General features: G+C 42.3%; 1 protein-coding gene across 2 annotated transcripts; it reads left to right on the top strand.

Moving 5' to 3' along the window:
- Positions 1-358: 358 nt before the first annotated feature.
- LOC132079966 (P2R1A-PPP2R2A-interacting phosphatase regulator 1) lies at positions 359-16,441 on the top strand. 2 transcript variants are annotated; one of them, XM_059482892.1, is made up of 10 exons: positions 359-676; positions 3,910-3,988; positions 7,886-7,942; positions 10,001-10,044; positions 10,124-10,178; positions 10,605-10,697; positions 11,153-11,241; positions 11,860-11,921; positions 12,913-13,009; positions 14,132-16,441. In XM_059482892.1, the coding sequence occupies exons 1-10, from the start codon at positions 528-530 to the stop codon at positions 14,289-14,291; spliced, it is 885 nt and encodes a 294-aa protein (XP_059338875.1). In that variant the 5' UTR covers positions 359-527; the 3' UTR covers positions 14,292-16,441. The 2 variants fall into 2 exon arrangements, with proteins under 2 accessions (XP_059338875.1, XP_059338874.1); XM_059482891.1 differs by having other exon boundaries at positions 11,857-11,921.
- Positions 16,442-20,075: the final 3,634 nt, after the last annotated feature.

Raw genomic sequence — 20,075 nt, 5'->3', positions numbered from 1 at the left:
AATTCTTTATTCGTGGAGCTATCTAGGCCTGCACAGAACCACCCGCTGGTATTTCTGTGAGCGAGAACAGCTCGGTATGATATTTTCGCTGTGTAGCGACCAGCGCGGTGTGCCCTAGCCGGAGAGCTCCGCAGGACGAGCACGCTACGGTCCGATCAGAGCGGTGTCCCCTGGCCGCAGAGCTGTGCGGGACGAACACGCTCCGGTCCGATCAGCGTGGTGTGCCCTGGCCGGAGAGCTCTGCGGGACGAGCTCCCCTCCCGTCTGTCCCCTCACGGAGCCGTGCCCGAGCGGCCGCGGCCCGAGCGCTGCGCCTGCGCCCTGCGGCCGGGCCCGCCTGCGCTGGGGCCGGGCGGGGAGAGCGGCCCGGGGCCCGCGGGGCCGCGGGGGCTGCGGGGGCTGCGGGAATCAGCGGGAACAGCGGGCACGGGCCGGCCCCGGAGCCCCGGGATGCGGCCTCGCTGCTGCGGCAGCCCCCCCGTCCGCGGGCTCGGCAGGGCCGGGACAGCGGCGGCTTGAGGCCGCGGATGGGCGGAGCGGGAGGAGCCGGAGCCGCCGCGATGGCTCAGGAGAAGATGGAGCTGGACCTGGAGCTGCCGCCGGGGAGCGCCGCGGCCCCGGGCGACGGCGGCGGCCTGAGGCGGTCGAACAGCGCCCCGCTCATCCACGGGCTCAGGTGAGGGGCCCGGGGGGATCCCGGCCCGGCCCGGCCGTGCGGGGGCTCCGGGGATGCTCCGCGGCGCCGCGGGGAAAAGCGGGATCCTGAGCGCTGTCCCGGGCTGGGAGGGATTTAGGGAACACACCAACCTATGGAGGGGTGCGAGGGAGCCCGGGAAGACGGGATTTGGTTTTACTGGAACGCTTTGTTTTCACCAAGGGCTGCTGGTGTTACAGAACACCGTTCTCAACGTCAGAGTTGTGGCTGTTCTTATGCATCGAATAACAATCGCGATGATCGGGTCTGAGCAAAATAAATCACTGCTGTGTGTATGATTACAACAGTAAATGCTTTCGGAACAATCGGGCAAATTTGGTCAGGAAGGTTATTTCACGGGACCTTGACGTAAGTTTTGCATTTAGTGTGAAGCAGTGTGTCAGGTGGCCAGGCATTTTCCTGGCTGGTACTAATTTCTGTAGTATGCATTACCGGGACAAATACCGTGTGCTGTGAGGACAGTCGTGGTGGATGTTGCCACCAGCCTGTGGCAGGTCTGTTTGCAGGAGGGTTGGGTGTTTGCCAGCTCTGGCTCTCTTCAGCCGACAGGACACAAAGTGGCAGGGCAGGCAAGGGCAGGTGAAAGCTTTCAGACAGGTAGGGTTTCTTGTAGTACAGTTTTGTTTGGGTAAGTTTATAACCCAAAGGGCTGTTGCTTATCCCCTCTGGGCTGTTGAGAAGCTGGGAGATGCCCCATCTGCCACATGGTGTGGCTTCCATCCGGCTGTAAGGTGGTCCATGTGCTGCTGCTGTTGGTGGCGTGTCTGCATTTGGGGAGAGCATATTGACAATAAGTTTCATAAACTGTAGTATATTAAATGATAAGTGCTTCCTGGTGGATTGATTTTTTCCCCTTTTCTGTTTCTGTAAGGAACTGGATATCAAGAGATGAACAAATCTCACATACCTCTTTTACCAAAATGGTTAACAGTGCCTGACAGTTCAGATGAAATACTGCTTTTTATTCTATTGTGAATTAATGTTAAGTTAATGTAAATTTGATTCTTTTACATAATCACAATGAAACTCCCATTTTATATTTTGATGCAGTATGGAAGGGTTATGTATGGCCACTCTCCCCTGGGAGGTTTCTGAGCAGGTAAACTAATTGTGTAACTGAGACAAGACATTTTTATAATCTCAGGCTTTTGTAAATTGGAAATTGAAAGACCCTTGACTCTTAAAAAAATCCCAAACAAATTATTTAGTTCAGGGTTTGGGCAGATAGATGGGTAAGCCTGAGCTCTTGCCTTGGCACAGTGCATACACTGTGGGTTAGGTGTTCATACAAATAAAACTGAAATGCCATTGAACTAATCTGAGGTGGTTGCAGTGGTTTGCCTGTTAGTTTGGAATTTTCCACCAGAATACTGTTTTTGCAAGATTGCAGCTCTTGGCAAGAAACTTCAGTTTTTCCCAGAATGGCTTTGTTGGGTAAACTGAAACAAAAGCTCTTGCTCTCACACAGCTTGCTTTTTCTCCTCTGCCTCTTGTTTTGACTTCCTCATTTTTTTAGTAGGGAATTTGGAAAATGAGTTGCCATAGATCCAGAGAACAGTTATAAGTGGAATATTTTAGATCACAAAAGTTGCATTTCACAGAACTTTTAACTCTTGTTTTTGTGCCAAATAAAATTGATTTTTAATGGGAACTGTAGTTTTCTGTGAAAAGTAAGTCTGAGATCTGACCAGTCCTGGTGTTTTTGCAAGGGAGATTAAAGATAGGATTATTTGTAGGTCTTTTTTCTCTCCCTCTCTGCTAGTTAGCACTGAGTATTGGACTCAGGCTGCGGTAATGTGGGACAGGATTGTTCCAACCTGTTTTCTTGACTCAGCCCCTGGATTTCAGGATGAGCTGTTTGTCCTGTGTTTGCATGCCAGCCAGTGCACTTCCAGTGAAAGGAATTGTGGCTGGTGGCCTCAGCCAAAACTCATCTCTAAACATCATGTCATGGATCCCTTCAGCTTCTCCTCTTCCACCTCTGTCACATGGCAGCTGTTTGATCTCCCGTGGGTGTGAGCTGAGTGAAACCTCTTGGAACATTGGAAGTGATGTCTGATCCTATGTACTTGACATTTTGGAGAAGTAGAGCCTATGCATTTTTCTTGGCAGAAAGTACAATGCTTATGCCAGTTGCTGTTGGCTTTTATTTCACAGCATAAGATTTATTTGTTTTTTATTTACAGCTACATAAAAGCTGTCTAAAACTTATGTGTCAACTGGTGTGTTTTAAACTAGAGGATTCTGACAATGGTGTGTCATGGAAGTGCAGTAGGATTATCAGTCCTTACAGTAGTGCTGTTGGTCAGGTTAGTTTTAAAGAAATTGTATTTTGGGGGACTTTTGTTCATCCCAAGTGAGCAGCTGAAACAGAAAGATAGAATGTGAATTCTTGTAATTTGAATCTTATTACAGTCTTACATTTGGATTTGTTCACCTTTGCAGTTCCTCATTGATTTTTGGGGATTGTAGGGTTGCAGCTCAACATTTTTTTATGGTTGCTAGAAAAAAAGTTTATTTCTGCAGTTGCATTCATTAAGTGCTGATCATTGGCTGTTGATAACATTGATGATGACATGACCAGTAAAACTTGCTTTAGGAATCAATAGAACTGAAATTGCCTTGAGAAAGAAGTTCATTTTGTGTCAAATAAATAATCCTATACCATTTCAATGGTTTCACTGCTGTGAGGCCTTAAAAACTGGGTTTACTATAAGTTTAATTTAACTTCTGCTGGAAAAATGTTCAGAAGATATTAAATGTTTGTAGTGATAAGATTTATCAAGATGCTGTATTTTTTAATTCTGTTTTATCTGTGGGATCGAAGCTTGTTTCAGTTACTGCTTACAAGCCATTGATACATTTGTTCTGTTGAATGACATTTGAAGCAATATACAAGCAGCAGCCATTCCAAACACAATAAATCCTCACAGTCTAAACAATTCTTCAATTATTCTGAAGACACAAAATGATTAATTGAAATCATTAATTGAAGTAGCTGGGAATTGGAGGATGAACGAGTTGATTTGCACTCTCTGCCAACAAGCTGAAAGAGTTCTCACCTGCCTGTCTCTGGGGTGCTTTGTCTCCACAGGAGAGCTGTCACAGCCCTGGGAGGTGGGCTGGTGTGAAGAGGGGCTCTTTGCTAGGGAGGAAATGGCTTTGACACTGATTTTGGGATTTTCTTTTTGCAGTGACAACTCGCAGGTGTTCCAGGGCAGCGTCCTGCGCACCCGCAGGAACAGCACCACGGTCATGAATCGGCACAGCCTGGTGAGGAACCCCTGCAGCACCCACAGCTGCCAGGCAGAGCTGTGCAAACAGCAATGAACAAAATTAGACTGCAGCCTGTGAAACCAATACCACAATGCTTTCAGAAACAAGGCTCTAGACTGTGACATTCATATGCTGTAGCTGGAATGAAATGTTACCTATAGATCATTGGGCTTGGAGAATGCTTGTATTTCATTGTGATCATAACTTTGCTTGTAAAGCAGATGTTCCAAGGTAGAGTAAGAAAGGTAGCTTGCTAAGAAAACTAATTATATAACTGTACTGTTAATAGTAATCAGTGTCTTAAATGATTTCTGATGCTTAACAAAAAAAGTACAGACAAATATTTCAGCAAGGTTGCATCTGTAACAGAACCAGAACAGTTATGTATAAGAAAAGATTGGTGGAAAAGCCTTTCTCCTGCTGGCATGAAAAAACTGAAAGAAAGTGTTATGGTCAAGATTTCTTTATCAAGTCTCTTTCTTCATATTTTTAGGACAGCAACTTACTATAAATCAGTTTGGGCTTGTGGTCAGGCAAGAGGAGAAACAAACAAAGGCAAAAGCTCAGTTTATTGTGTTTATTCCTGAAGATCCTCAGTTGTTGGGCTAAAAAGGTGCTAATTCAGGATGCCTTGCCCAGAACTTGCTAGGAAGCAGGAGCTAATTCACTGATGGGCTGCTCTTCTGCCTGCCCTCATAAATGGTGCAGTCTCCTGGAGTTAAGCAGTGTTTCCATCTTCATGGGATGATGTTCCTAAACCTTCCCCTCACACTAATGTTATTAAAAAGTGTTCTTTTTCTTCCCTCCCAGCTAACCAGGTGATGGCAAAATACATGAAATTTTACTTACATGAAAATCAAGTTCCCCACTGACTGCTAGATCAGTGCCTTGTGTGCTTTGAAATGCTCCTTTGAGTTTTGATCTGGGTTATGGTTCTGTTGGGTATGTCAGGGAGGATGGAATTGGAAAGGATCTTAGAGATTCTCATCCTTCTGTGGATGATTCTCTAAACCAGAATCATCCACAGATAAATGATTTTGTGATAGAATTAAACTTTCAGCATCAAGGACCCTAAGCAACCTTCCTTGGTATTCTTCCTATAGCAAAGTAGTACATTTAGTTTTATGATGTTAGAGATATTCTAAGGAGTAAGATCACATCTACTTTTGTAAGTTAAATTTTACATAAGAAGGTGATGAAGTGTATTTCAAACCCCTCTTCTTTGTATTTAAGAGAACTAATCCAAGTTTTACTGCAGTGTAAACTGTAAGAGGGTTAAAAGATTCAGTAAGCAACTGAAACTTCTTTATTACAAGTATTACAAATACAGCTTAAATTTTATATTCTGTTAAACTTCATAGAAAAAAAGTTGATTAGTGTTTGTCTAATTTGTGTGGTGTTCCCTGTCAGGGGAACAACAGGAGTTGCTAAAATCTGTGGTAACTGGGGGTCATACACCATCAGCTCCAGCTTCAGTGCTGTCCCAGTTGCTCAGCTGAATTCCACAATCTGGTTTTGAGTGGCTTCTCCAAGTCTCAGACTTCAGCTGGTTTGTAATGATGGCTGCAAGGACAGTGCTGCCATTTGGGCTGGGGCTCGATCTGCAGTTTTCTGACACTACATGTAATTGCCAAGGAGGGGTTAACCAGGCTCTGCAGTATCTGCAGTTTATTTTCTTCCAGGAGATACCAATGAGTAAATGTTTTGATGTTTTTTTTTATTTGTTTTGCAGGCTGGGTTTTTGAGTCTGTGGTTAGATGTTTAGGTGCTATTTCAGCAGAAGCTGATGTTAAATTTTTTCTTTTTTTTTTTTTTTTTTTTTTTTTTTTTTTAATCTGGGTATTTTCCCTGCTGGGTTCAAGTGGCTGTGCTGCAGGAGGCAGAGGGCACTGCAGGGCAGGGCATGGGCACTGGGGCAGTCCCTGCTCACCTGGGCAGTGCCTGCTGCCAGCCTGGCACCTCTGGAACTTTACCTGCTCTGGAGCACAGCACCTGGCACATTGTATTGGGGGAAAAGGTCATAGTATATAAGTTTGTAATGTTTTTAATAAGCTTTTTGCTCTCTTAAGGCAATGGGGATTTGAGTAGCATAATTGTAATATATGGGTTCAGTTTAGCAGGTAGCTTTTGAAAGTGACTGAGGTTTCTTTCCACAAGAATTAAATCAAAGGATGCAAACAGAGCAGAAGTGAGTTTTACACACTGACCAAGCAAGGATGATGACTTGTTGGAAATGAGATGTGGGATCCTCAGAGCTGTGTTAGTGCATCAGACCCTGCAGAGGAACACTTCATTGTCTTTTTATATTGTTTGTTTTATACTGCAAGCCACTGTTTTTTTACATATTCTGTTAATGTCAAACCTTAAAGTATGTGGATCACAGTTATAAAATTAGAATATAATGAGTGGAACAAATGCATTTCTACTGTGGAATGACAGAGTGAATAGGCAGGAATGCACTATTGTCCAAATCCTTTTCTGTGTGTGATAATCAAGGTCAGCTCAAGGTCTGCATTGGCTGGTGCAGCTTGGAGGAATTTTTATTAGGTGCACAGGATTTTTGGGAACCCATATAATAGTAAAGCTGACCTAAACTGGACCTTAAAAGTAGCAAACCTAGATATTATAGTTGTTAGACTTTAGTATTATGTGTTATGATGACTAAATTCTGGCAGAAATTTAGTCATCCTCTGTGTGAGCCTGATAGGCTGAATTCTTTTGTGAGAAGCAGGGTGTGATGTCCTCATGTTTGTTTTTTTAGAAGGAGGGTTCTGGGTGTATGAAGCATTAATAGTCTGTGCTAACTCACCCTGTCAGGCAGCAAAATCCTTGTATTCTCCATGGCACTGCTTGGAAAATGGTGCAGTAAGAGTTAACGGAGTGTTTGTCTCCAGCTTCAGCATGATGAAGAGCTCCAGTAATGTTTTGTGAAGCAGATGAAACCTTATAATGAATGAAGTATAAAAACACCTATAATAATGCAAGCCTTACTTGCTGAACACATCCATTCTGAAAAGAAACCTTATTTTTTGGAAGGATTGTCATCTTACAGAGAAGCTAAACCTCTATTCAAGGCTTCAGTTTAGAATTTTTGTTCCCTGAATGGCTATGACATAAATAAACTGAGGGCAGACAATGTGAGGGGTGGGAAATTTATGAAAGAAAATGATATTTTGAGAAAATAATCACTTTAAATTACTCGGTTTGGGGTGTGCAGTTTTAGATCACAGCATTCCAGTGGGATCTTGATGCAAAACTGTCAACATTAACAGAAGGCCATTTTTAGTGACGTCTTCTCTGATTTCACCCAAATTGGTGAAGCTCTTGAGAAACCATAAAGAAAGTGTTTAACTCTTTGTTAGCCTTCTAATGGCTGATTTTTTTCACCTGTCAAAGTACTCATTTATAAGCAGACAACAATCCAGGAACCTTTATGTACAATTTGTTGTTTTGGCTTTGTATTTTAAAGGATCTATTGGGGAGCTTTCTGGACCACTTAAATGAAAATAAATATTCTGAGTCACATAAAGGAAAATACATATGGCAACATACATACTAGGGGTGAGAGTGTGCTAATGAAAAGCAGCTCCATTCTGTGGGGAAAGCTGTCAGTTCTAGTTGCCTGGAAATGGAGTGGAAGCCAGGCTGATACCAATTAGCATCTGTGAGCTTACAAAGCAGTATAATGTGGAAATACATATTAACATGCAAGAATGTAACATTCTTGCAAGTAATGTAGGTTATATATATCCTGAGAATGTTGTAAGTGATATGGGGTTTTTTAAAGTTAGTTTTTAAATTTTAGTTTGGGGAAACACTAGTTTACTGACATTTCTGTGGCACCTTGCCCTCCCTTCTGCTGTACTTTCAGTTGTGTGTGACTTTGTTTTGCAGTTTGTGCCATCATCTCCTATCCGGATTCCTAGCAGCCGTCTTCATCAAATCAAACAAGTAAGCACAGATTCTTCTAAATGAATTTTTTATAGGTGACTGGGGTTTTTGCAGTCAATGTTTTATGTCCTTCAGCTGGCTGGAGATTTTATTTGCAAACTGCCTGCCCAGTTCCACGTTTCATGAAGCAAAATGCATCTTACAGCAAGGAGAAGATTTAAGCAGAAAGAGGATTCTTAAAATGGGCATTTTAGAAAGGAAACCTTTAATGTAAACCCTTAGGGTAAAGTTTCACCAAGTTTCTGGCAGCAGTGCCAGCATAAATATTCGGGGCCAATAACAAAGTGTTCCTTAACTTGTGTTGGCACAGGACTCTTGTGCAGCCAGAAAATGAGCAGGATAAGGAAGCACTCTGGCTGAAAAATAGTCTGTACTCTTATGGCTGGGCTATTTTTCATCTGTATAATTTTCTTATCCAGATCCCTGTACTTGTGCTGTCACAGCAGGAGTGGAGGGGGAAGGGCAGCAGAGCAAACACTCGGGCAGGGGAGTGGTGTGGGGAATATCTGAGCAGGCTCAAATAGCTCTGCCCCAGCCAGCACACCACAGGCTGAGGACTCCACTTTAAAATCAACAAGCTCCAAATCTTGTGTCTCCTTCATTTTATATCTCCACTTTTCACAGTAAAATGGTTATAAAATTGGCTTGATAGTGCTTAATTTTTTTAAATTTTTTTTTAGCTGGCTAGTTTTCAATGGACAGGCTTGATTTTTACAGGGTCAAAAGTTAAGAAAACAATTTACTGCTTCAGGCAGCATTTTTAGGGGACGGTGCCTGAGTGGTGGAAGGCAATTCTGATTCCTATTCCTACCTCGGTTATTTAAGGTAGTTGCACAGTAATCCTGAAGAAAATAACTGCTTGCTTTCATTATGTAAATAATTTACTGGCTTGAGTAGACTCTGAAGCACTCAGGTCTGTTGTACAGCTCTTTTATCAATATAAAAACGCTTAGGATTAATATGTAAATATCATAGAATCGTAAATTAGTTTGGGTTGAAAGAGACCTTTAAAGGTCATCTGGTCCAACCCCCCTGCAGTGAGGAGGGAGATATAATGAGAAATATGCTAAGAGCAAAGGAATGAACTCTTGTGGCTCTGCTCTATTACCTGAAGTAAAATTTGATAATTCAATCTTCTGGAAAATGTTTCTGCATTCATGTTTGTGTCTTTCATTTATTGAAGCAAACAGTGTAATTTCCTAATTTGTGTTTGAGCTTTAGATTCACTAGTTGGAATTAATTCCATGTCCTGTATACTCACTGAGAACCTGTGTGATTCACTTCTGATCTCTTTCAAATCTGAGCAAATTATCACACAGGTGGAGAAGTTAGACTCTTCCTACTTATGATGAGGATTGTGAAGATGTTTACTTGAACTTTTACTTTGAATTAGGGAACCTACTCATTCACTGAACAAACTGGGTAGCATTCAGTTAATTTTAAGGAATGGTGTCTGCCTAAAAGGAGATTGAGTAATGTTTGTACTTGCTGATAATGTTTCTTTAATTTTATATATTTGATCCATTTTAATAACATTTTATGGAATTTTTTAAAGAAAAATACCCTCACTGACCCCTGATTTCATTGTGTGCAGTGCAGTGTATTGCAAATGAGATGCTGACAAGTGTCTAGTTAGTCACTAATCCATAGGGTCAGGTAAGAATCCAGCCACGTTTTTGAGGTTTATTTGTACTAGCATCCCCTTTGTAAAATGAAATTACTCAGGACTGCATAAAGACACTCTGACATGTGCAGAATTTCTGGTTCATACTATCATTATTCAGTTTGGTAGCTACTTCTTGGTTAGTAATGAAAATAAAGCAGCTTGGGAAACAACCAGCTCACATAAGCACTTCTTACATGATGGGGGTCTCCACTACATCTCTTTCTCATCCTCTCCTCACTTCTCTCCATGGATGAGAACTTGAGGTTATTGTTGCTTAACCGAGTTGAATTAAATTTTCCACATGCCAAAGGGAAGTGAAACCACAGCTTTTCTGATTTGCTAGACAAAGAGGGTTTTTTTTGACCTTACTTCTTCATGTGCTGATCTTTTAGGAGGAAGGAATGAATTTGCTGAACAGGGAAACCGTTCGTGAAAGGTGAGCACTAAAACAAAGCAGAACAGTCACTGCAGCCATCTGTGGGCCCAGCACAATACATTTCTTTTCTTCTTTATAGAGAAGTGCAAGTAGCAATGCAGATGAGCCACTCATGGGAGGAGAGCTTGAGCCTGGTAATGCATTCATGCTTTAATTTGTGTTTCTGTCATCAGTATCAGGACACTAGAGACTCTCTCATGTCAACATTTCCTTTGATAGTTTGACCTCCAGTTAAGTTGTTATCATAGTACTGCTTTTGATCAGCAATTTATCACACTAACAAGGCATAGAATTATCAACTGTTCAAGGTACATGAGGGTTCCTTGGGCTGCTGTGTCAAAAGGAAATTGCATAGATGTCTGCCTGTTCAAATTTTCTTCCATGTTCTGATAGTCTCCATGTAATGTTTAAGGCTTTTTTGTTTTTGTTACGCATAAGCTCATAAATGGCTGCCTAATAATTGTTGATATGATGGAGGATAACTTTGGGATTTCACACCAATCAGTCCTTTTTTTGTTAAGGTACCTGCCTGTGAGATTAATTATGTGTACTGTTTACAGAGTGACAATGATTTTGAAAAATCACTATCACCAAAGCAAGTAGACTTTGTTCCAGTTTCTCCAGCTCCTTCACCTACACGAGGAATAGGGAAGGTGAGCAAAATGTGGTAATAATGGTTTTATCTTAAGTAGAGCTAAATAAATTCAACCAAATTAGTAACAAAAGATTAAGCCACCTGCTCCTTTCTACCTCAGTTACAAACAAGAAACTAGAGAGTAAATAAAACCCCCTAAAACCCCAAACCAGAAAATATCAGCTGCTCATGTTGTGGATGGGAATTTCTGTGGAGTGTTCAGCTGTTGTGCTGTGGTTAATAAAAGCCAAATAAGTTTGTTTAACCAGAGTACAGTGAAATACATCTGCATGAAAATGGAATCTGTCCAATTTTAATTTTTTTTTCTCAGTAGCAAAAAGGGATGTTTCAGTATAGCCAATGACTGGCTGCTGAATTGATACTGGGTTATTTATTTCTCTGCAGTTAAGCATCAATTGTTACCACATGGGAGTGATACAGTATTTATAATAACACAAACTCTTTTCCTCTCAGCAATGTTTCTCACCATCTTTGCAAAGTCTGGTGAGCAGCACTGGGTTGCCTCCAAGTCCCAGCCCAAGTCCAACAAGAAGATTTTCAAGGTAGGTCACCAGATCATAGCAATGATAGAAAATTAATAAAGCTTGTTCATAGCAGGCATTTGAAATACCAATATTTGTTGTATCCATAATTGATTTCTGAGCACAAACACAGTTTCATATACTCATGCAGAGTTTAGATTTTACAGTGTTGTAAAACATTTGTCAAAATCCTCATGTCATAGCATTGTGGCATCTGTCTTGCCAATGCAGTCTCTATATTGCTCTCATTCACATCTTTAGTAATTGAATTCTGAGGGAAAGGAAACACAAACAGATTTAGGGTTTGTTACTCCTTTGAGTCGTGTGGGCATACAATTAAATTTTACTAGGCCCTCACAGTTCAGCCTGTAAACTGAGATGTAGTCAGTGCCTGGATGAGATCTTTTTGACTGCTCCAGTTGTGAAATAATGTAATTAAACATTTCCTGCTCAGTTCTGTCCTTCCTGGCCTATCTTCAGAGGGGGAAAAAAAAGATCTTTTTTTGATAAGCTGTTTTAATGCCTATTTTCTTAGTGGTTTCCACCCAGTAGTTTGTTTTCTAAATATTTTTTGATTCTTTTTTTCAACCTTTCTGTTTCAATGGTGATCTCAGTGCAGCATTTGTCTTCTTTTAGCAGGAGAAGCCAGAGCCCCATTAACTGCATTCGACCAAGTGTTCTTGGATCAATGAAAAGAAAAGGTGCAGTATTTGGGTTTGGCAAATACAACAGGCCAACTTGTTAGTTATGTAATAATTCACATAGCTTTCTTCATAATTCTGTCCAGTTGGCTGATACTTCAAAAAATAACTAGAAATAGAATATTGCACATAATGAAACAGATAAATCATTAAATGAGATTTTTCTATTTCATAAAGCTAATAATTGTTTTGTTCTAATTCCTCCCCATTGCTGTGGTCATGTAGATGTGATAAAAAATCTGATGTAACCTGCTTAACAAAACAATAAATACAACTACTGATTGGTATAATTAACTTAAACAGAAAACTTTGAAAGTCCTGGTTAACTGAAGCACACAGCTACTGTACATTAAAAATAACTCTTGAAAGCCCAGAGCTGATGCACAGGCCTGGCAGGCACCTTACAGCTTTATTAGGAAATGTTTCTCTGTCTTTCTGCATTTTTCTTGAAGTTTAACTTCTGGAAATTTTATTGCACCTGTTTTTATATCTTCAAGCTTCACCTCTGTTACAGAACATCTCTGGCTCTGAGACAACTTTTAAAATACTTTCATCAGAGTTCTGTCATAGCCTTTTTCAGCACATATCTATCCCCTCCTCTTCCACAGTGTTTGGAAATCAAAGCCAATAGAAAAGTTTTGTGATCATTCTGGAGCTTGTTCCTTTTCCTTATTTTCAGCTTTTCTACTCTGGTGAAGCTGGTCAGTGAAGTGATAGCTGGGCAAACTGAAACAAAAGGATTATTCTTCACTACTGAAGAATAAATATCTGATATCTAAACCTTAGTTAATTATTCACTAAACTGTACTGAAGCTTGGACAAAATGGCTCCAGAAAATAGTCTTCAAAATTTCAGCATCTAAATTCTATGTTCAACATATGAAATATTGTTAGTTTGAACCCCTGTTCTGTTTGCTCTGTAGAAGCACATTGAAAGCAGATTTTAGTTTAGGTGAGTTGTAATTTTTACCACGTGGTATCTCTTCCCAAAGGTGTGACAGAGATGGAAGATCACCCAAAAAGATTATTCCAAGGATCCACCACCATGCTAACCCCTGAGGCTGCACATCAGGCGGACCTTGGGCCATGGTAAATCTGTGCTCTTTATCTCTTTATTGTCCCTTCAGCAGAAGCATTACAAATCTCTTTTCTTCCAGCAGGGAGAATGCTTGAAGTTTTTTGTGTTTGTTTTTGTCTTTTTTTAATAGAGATGCCTCATAATGTTACAGCACTGAAACTATCACAGTGAGCAGGCAGCAATGTTCCCTTCAATTCTGCAGTTTCTAGGCCTGGCTGATAACATGGGGTGTTGAGCGTGTTTAGGAAAAGACACCTCATGGATGACAGCTTTTGGAGTCTGATTCAAATTGTAATCAAATGTGAATGCTGATGCTTTTTGGATGAACTGGGTTTTTCTTCTTTTCCCTTGATCTTAGTCACAGAGGAACATGAGTCTGTCTGACCCTTCCCAGAGGGTCAGAGGAGCTGGGAGGAGATAAAAAGTACTTTGTTAAAAATTGTAATGCTTGGTAATAGCAAGGGATTTTGATCTAGTGTTTTAGTCAAAAGGTTAATCATACATAGGGTGTGCCCACACAACTGTCAAGGGTTGTTCACTGTATTTCTGTCTTTTTGCCTCTCAGCTGATGTACAAGTCATGTAGAAGCTTTGAGTAGCAATAACAAAATAGGTGTTTTAAAGGTAGTTTAAAACCATATCTTTTTTGCACATCCTGTTTACAGTGGGGATAGCAGTGTGGGTTCAATTGCTGCCTCTTGGTGTAGGAGATGGTAATTTTTAAAAAATCACTCTGCTGCTATCACTGATGACAGATCAGCTGTAGTTATGAATTTGTGTCCTGTGAAATACATAGTACCATAGAAGAGGGACGATTTATCATTGGCTCTCTTGGCACAAAGACCTCAGGCTATTGTGCTGGCCCAGGGCTTTGAGGATGGAGTAAAGCTGGAGTGGATTTTGGTCTGGAACTTCTGATCTGACCCCATTTTGGGTCAGCAAAGGAAAACATGGGCAGAGTGTCCTGTGTGAGTCTGGAAGTGGCTGTGTGTGGCTGCAGGGGTATCACAGGGCTTGCTGCTCCTTCAGAGCTGCACATGTGTGTTTAGGATGGCTTTGGGGTGATTTCGGCTGGTTTTGGGCACTTTCCTGAGCCACTGCCTCGTTTCTCAGCCCTGGTGTCTCTGTTTTCAGTCTGTCCTCGCACGCCCTGGATGACAACAGGAGCAGTGCAGGCTCCTCCTGTGACTCCCCAGCTGAAGCTGGCACCAGCACAGACTCTCCAGTGTCACTCTCTGACTCCAGATCCCCGTTTTTGCCCGTGGATCTCATGGCCAAGTTACCAATGAACTGAGGAGCAGGAATCTGCTGCTGGACACCAGGAAACAGGCAGATATTGCCCCAACTTTCTGTTGTGCGTGACCCATTCTGTTCCTCATAGGAACTTCCAGCAATGTCATTACTTCTAGAAAACTTCCAGAATAGTTCCTTGAGGAGGAATTCACCTTTCTAGTGATTTGTATGACATTTACTACAGTACAGAAGCATTTGGGCTGCAGACACGTTGGGTGCCCAGGTCAGTCAGCAGGCAGGTTTGCAGTGGTGTGATCTCCTTGGCAAGAGTCACAAACACTGGACTTGTGTCCTGCTTGTGGAAGACTTGGCTTGCCAGCAGCCCCTGTCCTCCCTGCCTGTGGAGGAGCAGATAACTCACATTTGTCCTCAGCCTAAAAGCAATGAAGCAGCTTAGTAATTGTTTCTATTCCCAGAGTGTTAGATCTTTATATTTTTTTTTCCTTCTTCATATGAAAGGGAGAATATTGAAGGGGGGAAATTGATTATTATTAATATTATTGTGTTCTCTTATGATTGGCTCTTAATAAATTTTGTGTTCCAGTGGATGTCAGAAAATAACAAGTTGGTAAATTGTCAGATTTATATGTTGGATTTCATTCATGATCATGACTGCTGTTGTGACTAAATCTAAATTAGGTGTGGAACATTCTTCTGGGGTTTTGTATCTGGCATTTCTTTCTTTTTCTTCCCCATTTAGATTGTGTATAGGAGTGGTAGATGCTCTGTTAAAGGTCTTTTAATAGGGAAAAATAGTGACAATATTTGGAACAATGCATTAAATCTTGAGATTGTAGTATTTAGTACTTAAGAAATGCATTACTTTAAGTCAGTATTTGTCCTCATATATGACAGATACGGTGAGGAATCTTGAATACCTTTTTACAGCCTGAGGCCATCAAACATATTTAATCTGTATTTAATTTTCTATCGTTGCTTCCTCAAACAATGACATCAAGTCATTTCTGCTGTTGAAAACTTCAGATACTGATTGGAAGCCTGGAATCTGGTAATCTGAGATGCTTGAAAAGTTGATGTGTTGAGACATCCTGATCTCAACTCTGAAATTCCCCAACCAGGAGGAAGAATGTGCAGACCCCCCCATGGACAGCTGTCTGGGATTTGGCAGTGACACCCTCACTGGGGTTGTGCAGCTGAACTCCCCCAGCTGGGTCCCTTTTTGTACATGTCTGTGCATCTGTGCTGTGTGGTTTCCAACCTCTGCAGAGAGGTTAAGAATGAAGCAAAATGTTTTATTTTTAAACGCTAAATCTTTGTAGTGTGTCATAAAGTGAGAAAAGTATGGAAACTTCCTCAAGTAGGAGAAAAACCTGCCCTGAACTCTGCTGTGAAAGATTCACATGGATGAAGCTTTGACTGACAGAATGAGAAAGGGATGACTCGGAGTGCAAAGACCTGGTGACCTGAGGGCCAGTGACCCATTTCTGTGTGTCCTTATTGTAGAGAGAAAATAGAATGTATTTAATAGTCTGACTCTGTTCTAGTTAACATACAACATGGTTTACTTCTGGTATCATTCCTCTTAAATTATTGTAATAATCACCCTGCAGGTTGCAGCCCCTGCCCAGCTGCTCTTTGTCCCTGGCAGAGGCACTCAGGAGTGCTGGGCTCTGTTTGCTCTCTCTGCTGAGGCAAAGTTTGGCTTTGCAGTTTCAGGTTTGTGCCAAAGAGTTGCTGTGCCACCACTCTAATGTGGTGACAGCAAGACTCTTTTTTTTTTTTTATCTTGCTTATTTCTTAAGAAGGAACCTCCTGGTGTCTCTTCCAGGCTTTGTTGGAAGACACATCAGTATAGGGGGGTTTAATAGCTGAGTGTGGGTCAACTTGTCTCTTTTCTGTTGAATATTTATGCTATTTTTCAAATAAGTGCCAATAAATGGAAAAATAAATGTGTTTTGCTGTTTCTGCACTTTTTTAGATAACCATATTCTTGTTTTCTTCTGGGATTAAATGCTTTCTTTTAAAATCAGAATATCTGTTGTAATTTACTTCCACCCAGTCTAGTTAACATGCAAGCAGGTATGAATATCTGCAGCAGACTTACCTTGTTTTCCTCGTGCAATGCTGTCTTGCAGGTCTGTGACAACTCTAGGAATAAAGAAGAATAAACCTAAACACTTTTGAACACAAGTTACATGTGTCCCTAGTTTATACCTAGAGGAAGTTGTAGTGAAATAAAGAAGCTTCTGCCTGCTGGTGGGAAATACTGAAGGTCTTAACTCTTGGGAAGAAGTGGGGAGCTTTTATCTTTTGCTTTAATAGGGCATTTAATCATAGAATTGTGGGAAGGTTGGAGGAGATCTTAAAAACCATCTCATCCACCCCCTGCCAGGGGCAGGGACAACCAGACCAGGTTGCTCCAAGCCCTGTCCAACCCAGCCTTGACCAGTTCCAGGGATGGGGGATCCACAGCCTCTCTGGGTCAATTAATGCTGTTTGAGGAGAGGGAAATAGTTATTTATCTGTATCTGCTCCTTTCCCTGCTTTTGAAAACCAGAAACTGCATTGAAATTGTGGGAAAGCATCTCAGTGTTTTATCTCCATGTCACCAAGAAGCTGCAGTTCCACTCCCTGGAGTCCAGAGACATACAGAGGTTTTTTCCACAGAAATGAAAAATTCTGGAATCAATTGTACTCCAGAATATGTATCTGGGAAATATACAGGGATGTTATACTATGCACATATTCAACCCTGTACTTGTCCATAACTCATACTTTTAATATTGCCTCTGCTTCTCTCTGCGATTCTGCCACGATGGCACCTTCCAGAAATCACACTTGGGTTTGGCACTTGCTTGGTCTGGTTGAAAATTATCCTGCAGGATTTGTTGGCAGTTAAATCAGCTCTGGGGCTGCTGTGTCCTCCTTGACAAAGGATGGGTGTTTTCCTTCCTTCACCTTCTCCAGAGTGACACAGCTGCTGAGGGAACACCGCTATCCGTGCCAGCGCTCAGGGGCTGTATTTTTGGAATGAACCCTTCAGTGGTTGCTGCATTTAGCAGAGGGATAGATACTTCCCTCTGGAAGAGGTACAAATGCCAGGAAAAATGAGCCTCTGCCTCAGATTGACTTGCAGGATCTGTGTGCTGCCAGCGAGGCAGGTGACCTCAATGCTCAGCTGAGCAGCTGCCCAAGGTCCTCCTGAGATCAGGGTAAGAACTCAATCCTAAATTCTTACTTCTCACCTTTTTTTTTCAGAAAACTTGCATGTAAATGATCACCAACCCATGGAAACAAAACAAGTCTCCAAAGCCTGGTGAGACTGAGATATTTCCATTTATAGATGTGTGCTGTGGTTCCAGTATCAGTGCTGTTTGTGAGTCCAGCCCTGCTATTGTGCAATGATTTGCTGGTGAAGTGACTGGAGGGACCTCCAGCACTCCCTGAGCTTGAGAACAGCTTGTGCCTGCCTTAGCAGTCATCATTTCAGAAATGTTCACTCTATGCTGTTGTATTCTTGCATATGCTGGAGTCGTAACTCATTTACTTAAAATAGAGAGCTTCAGGAGTCATAATTAAACTGTGTGAGCTCTTCCTATCCTCTTTTAAGCAACCTTTCTCATCACCAACAGGCAGATGGAGTTTAAGTTGATCCCTCTTCTCCTGGAAGCAACAAGTTAAAATATTTGTACATGAAGCTGAGTGTTTACAGCTACAGCACAGTAATTAAAACCTTACTGACACAGAGAGGAGTGCTTGGCAAGAATCCTTTTCAATAACTGGGTGTAAAAATTGTCACCTCGGGTTCATTTCCTTGGGAGTGATTGTTTTACCAGTACCAGTGGAGCCTTCCCTGGCATATCTGGTGGGAGCATCCTTGTTTATAAACTTGAGAGCAGCTGCCATCCAGCCCAGGCCTTGCTCAGGAGATTCTGTTCCTCTGGCATGGAGCACTCGAGGCAGACCCCACGCACGCTGAGACTGCTTCCACCACCGGGGCTTTGTGGTAGAGACACAAGAGAGAAGGTGAAAAAAATAAGCTGAGGGAGAATAACCTTGTTTGACTTCCAGGAGCTGGCTCGGGAGCAGAAATTTCAGAAGGGGGGAGGAGCATTCAAACCAAAACCCAAGACAGCCTCCACACCCCTTAGCGCTGGCTCCCCTGTGTCTCTCAAGGAACTGGTGAGGCATCCCCAGTGCCACAAAGATTCCTCAGACAAATCTGGCATTTATCAAATTTAAAACTCTTCTGTTAGTTTGGTTTGCTTCTTAAGAGCCTTAGAAAATGCTTGCTATTTTAAGACTTCCTTCCATGACAAATAATTGTATTTAAAATGTTTAGAATTTTGCTGGATGTCAACCCAGGTAGGAAGAGCTGCTCAAGAGGAAGCAGGTTTTGCTGCAGGGACTAATCTTTGGAAATGTGGCTCTCCTGGTTACTTTCTGTTCTTGTGTGGAGAAAAATCAAACCCATGATGTGCACAGCACACGTCAGGGTTTGTGGCACAGAAATCAGGTACCGTGTTGTCTCTCAAGCCAGTTTAAATACAGCTCGCACTGAAAGAGCTGCAAGAAGCTTCCTGCTAAAAATACATCAACATCCTTTCGTTTAAAGTGCATTCACTTCAGCAGTCGGTTTGGATTGTGGAGATTCCTGGCACATTCCTGAGGGAAAGGCGCTAATGGGTTTGGTGATGCTGATGGAACACAGGTTTTCTCCCTGCTGCAGTTCTGTCTCTTGATGGTGGCTTTTTGTTTGCTGAAGCAAATGTTCCTCTAATGCCTTCATGTTCATTCCTCAAGCCACTGAGTGTGCCGTTTTCTAGAGAACACTCTCATTTTGTTACTGTAAATTATATTTTGCTATTGAAAATTTTATGGTTAATTTTTTTTTTAACTGGAAACATGGATTTATTCCATTACATGGCGCCTGTTACTCAGCTATACCTTAGGAGCCTTTTTCCTCACGCTGAGGAGACACCCATAGCTGTAATCGCGGTTGTGCTCTTGCTTAAATTACCTCTTTGCAGTCTCTGTTGTTTTGAAGACCAATGTGGTCGCTTTGCCTGCATGTAATTCCATATTATATAGTCAGCGTGGTCACACAGCTTTGCAGATTTCCTAGAGCTGATGTGCATTAGCTGCAGCTCATTATCCAAAGCAAAGGGCTCGTTAGCGTTCAGTGGAGAGCTTCTAAAGAAGACAAAGATACACCAAAAGTGGGTGAATAAACCCCTTACTCGGCTTTACTGAGGTGCTGCGGGTGTCACCTGCCTGTGTTCATTCCTGCTCTCCTCTGGGGAGGATGAACTTGTTCTCCAGGCTCCTTCCACTGAGGTCCTTATCTGGAAGTGACTCCTGCTGCCTCTTGGGGTTCCCGATCCTCACCAGCTCCTGCGGGGCAGCAACGAGTGAGTGACGGCTGCTGGCATCAGTGAACGTCACTTTCCTTCAGTGCTTTCAGTCTTAATTGAATTTCCTCATTATGCCTGCAGGAAAGAGACTCCAGCACTGTTACCTTTGGCTGTTTCTCCTCCAGCCCTGTGAGAGATGGTGCCTTCCCTACCCTGCAGCGAGCAGAGTGCGCCCCATTTCCCAGGGACACAGGAGGGAACCTGTTTTCCATGGCACTTGTCCCCTCTCTGGGCACACAGGTGGCAGGAGGGGCAGGGGCAGCCCTGCTCAGCCCTGCATGCTCTGTAGGACATCACTGTTCCTTTCTCTCTGCCCAGACAGGCTCATGCAAGGTCAGAGGGCAAAGCAGCTGAGCTGCTCCAGCTCAACAACTCAAAACCCACCTGGCACAGATGATTGAAGGCTTGGG

Source organism: Ammospiza nelsoni, chromosome 15 (genome assembly GCF_027579445.1).
Source record: "Ammospiza nelsoni isolate bAmmNel1 chromosome 15, bAmmNel1.pri, whole genome shotgun sequence".
Classification (NCBI taxonomy): Eukaryota; Metazoa; Chordata; class Aves; order Passeriformes; family Passerellidae; genus Ammospiza; species Ammospiza nelsoni.
Note: the sequence above shows the minus strand (reverse complement) of the source record. Positions and strands in the feature narration are given on the sequence as shown.

Excerpts from the sequence above, each read along its gene's own strand:
- LOC132079966 (XM_059482891.1), top strand. The coding sequence starts at position 528 with ATGGGCGGAGCGGGAGGAGCCGGAGCCGCCGCGATGGCTCAGGAGAAG. Across the intron at positions 10,698-11,152 it reads CTACACGAGGAATAGGGAAG|CAATGTTTCTCACCATCTTT; the intron begins GTGAGCAAAATG and ends TTTTCCTCTCAG. Across the intron at positions 13,010-14,131 it reads CAGGCGGACCTTGGGCCATG|TCTGTCCTCGCACGCCCTGG; the intron begins GTAAATCTGTGC and ends CTCTGTTTTCAG.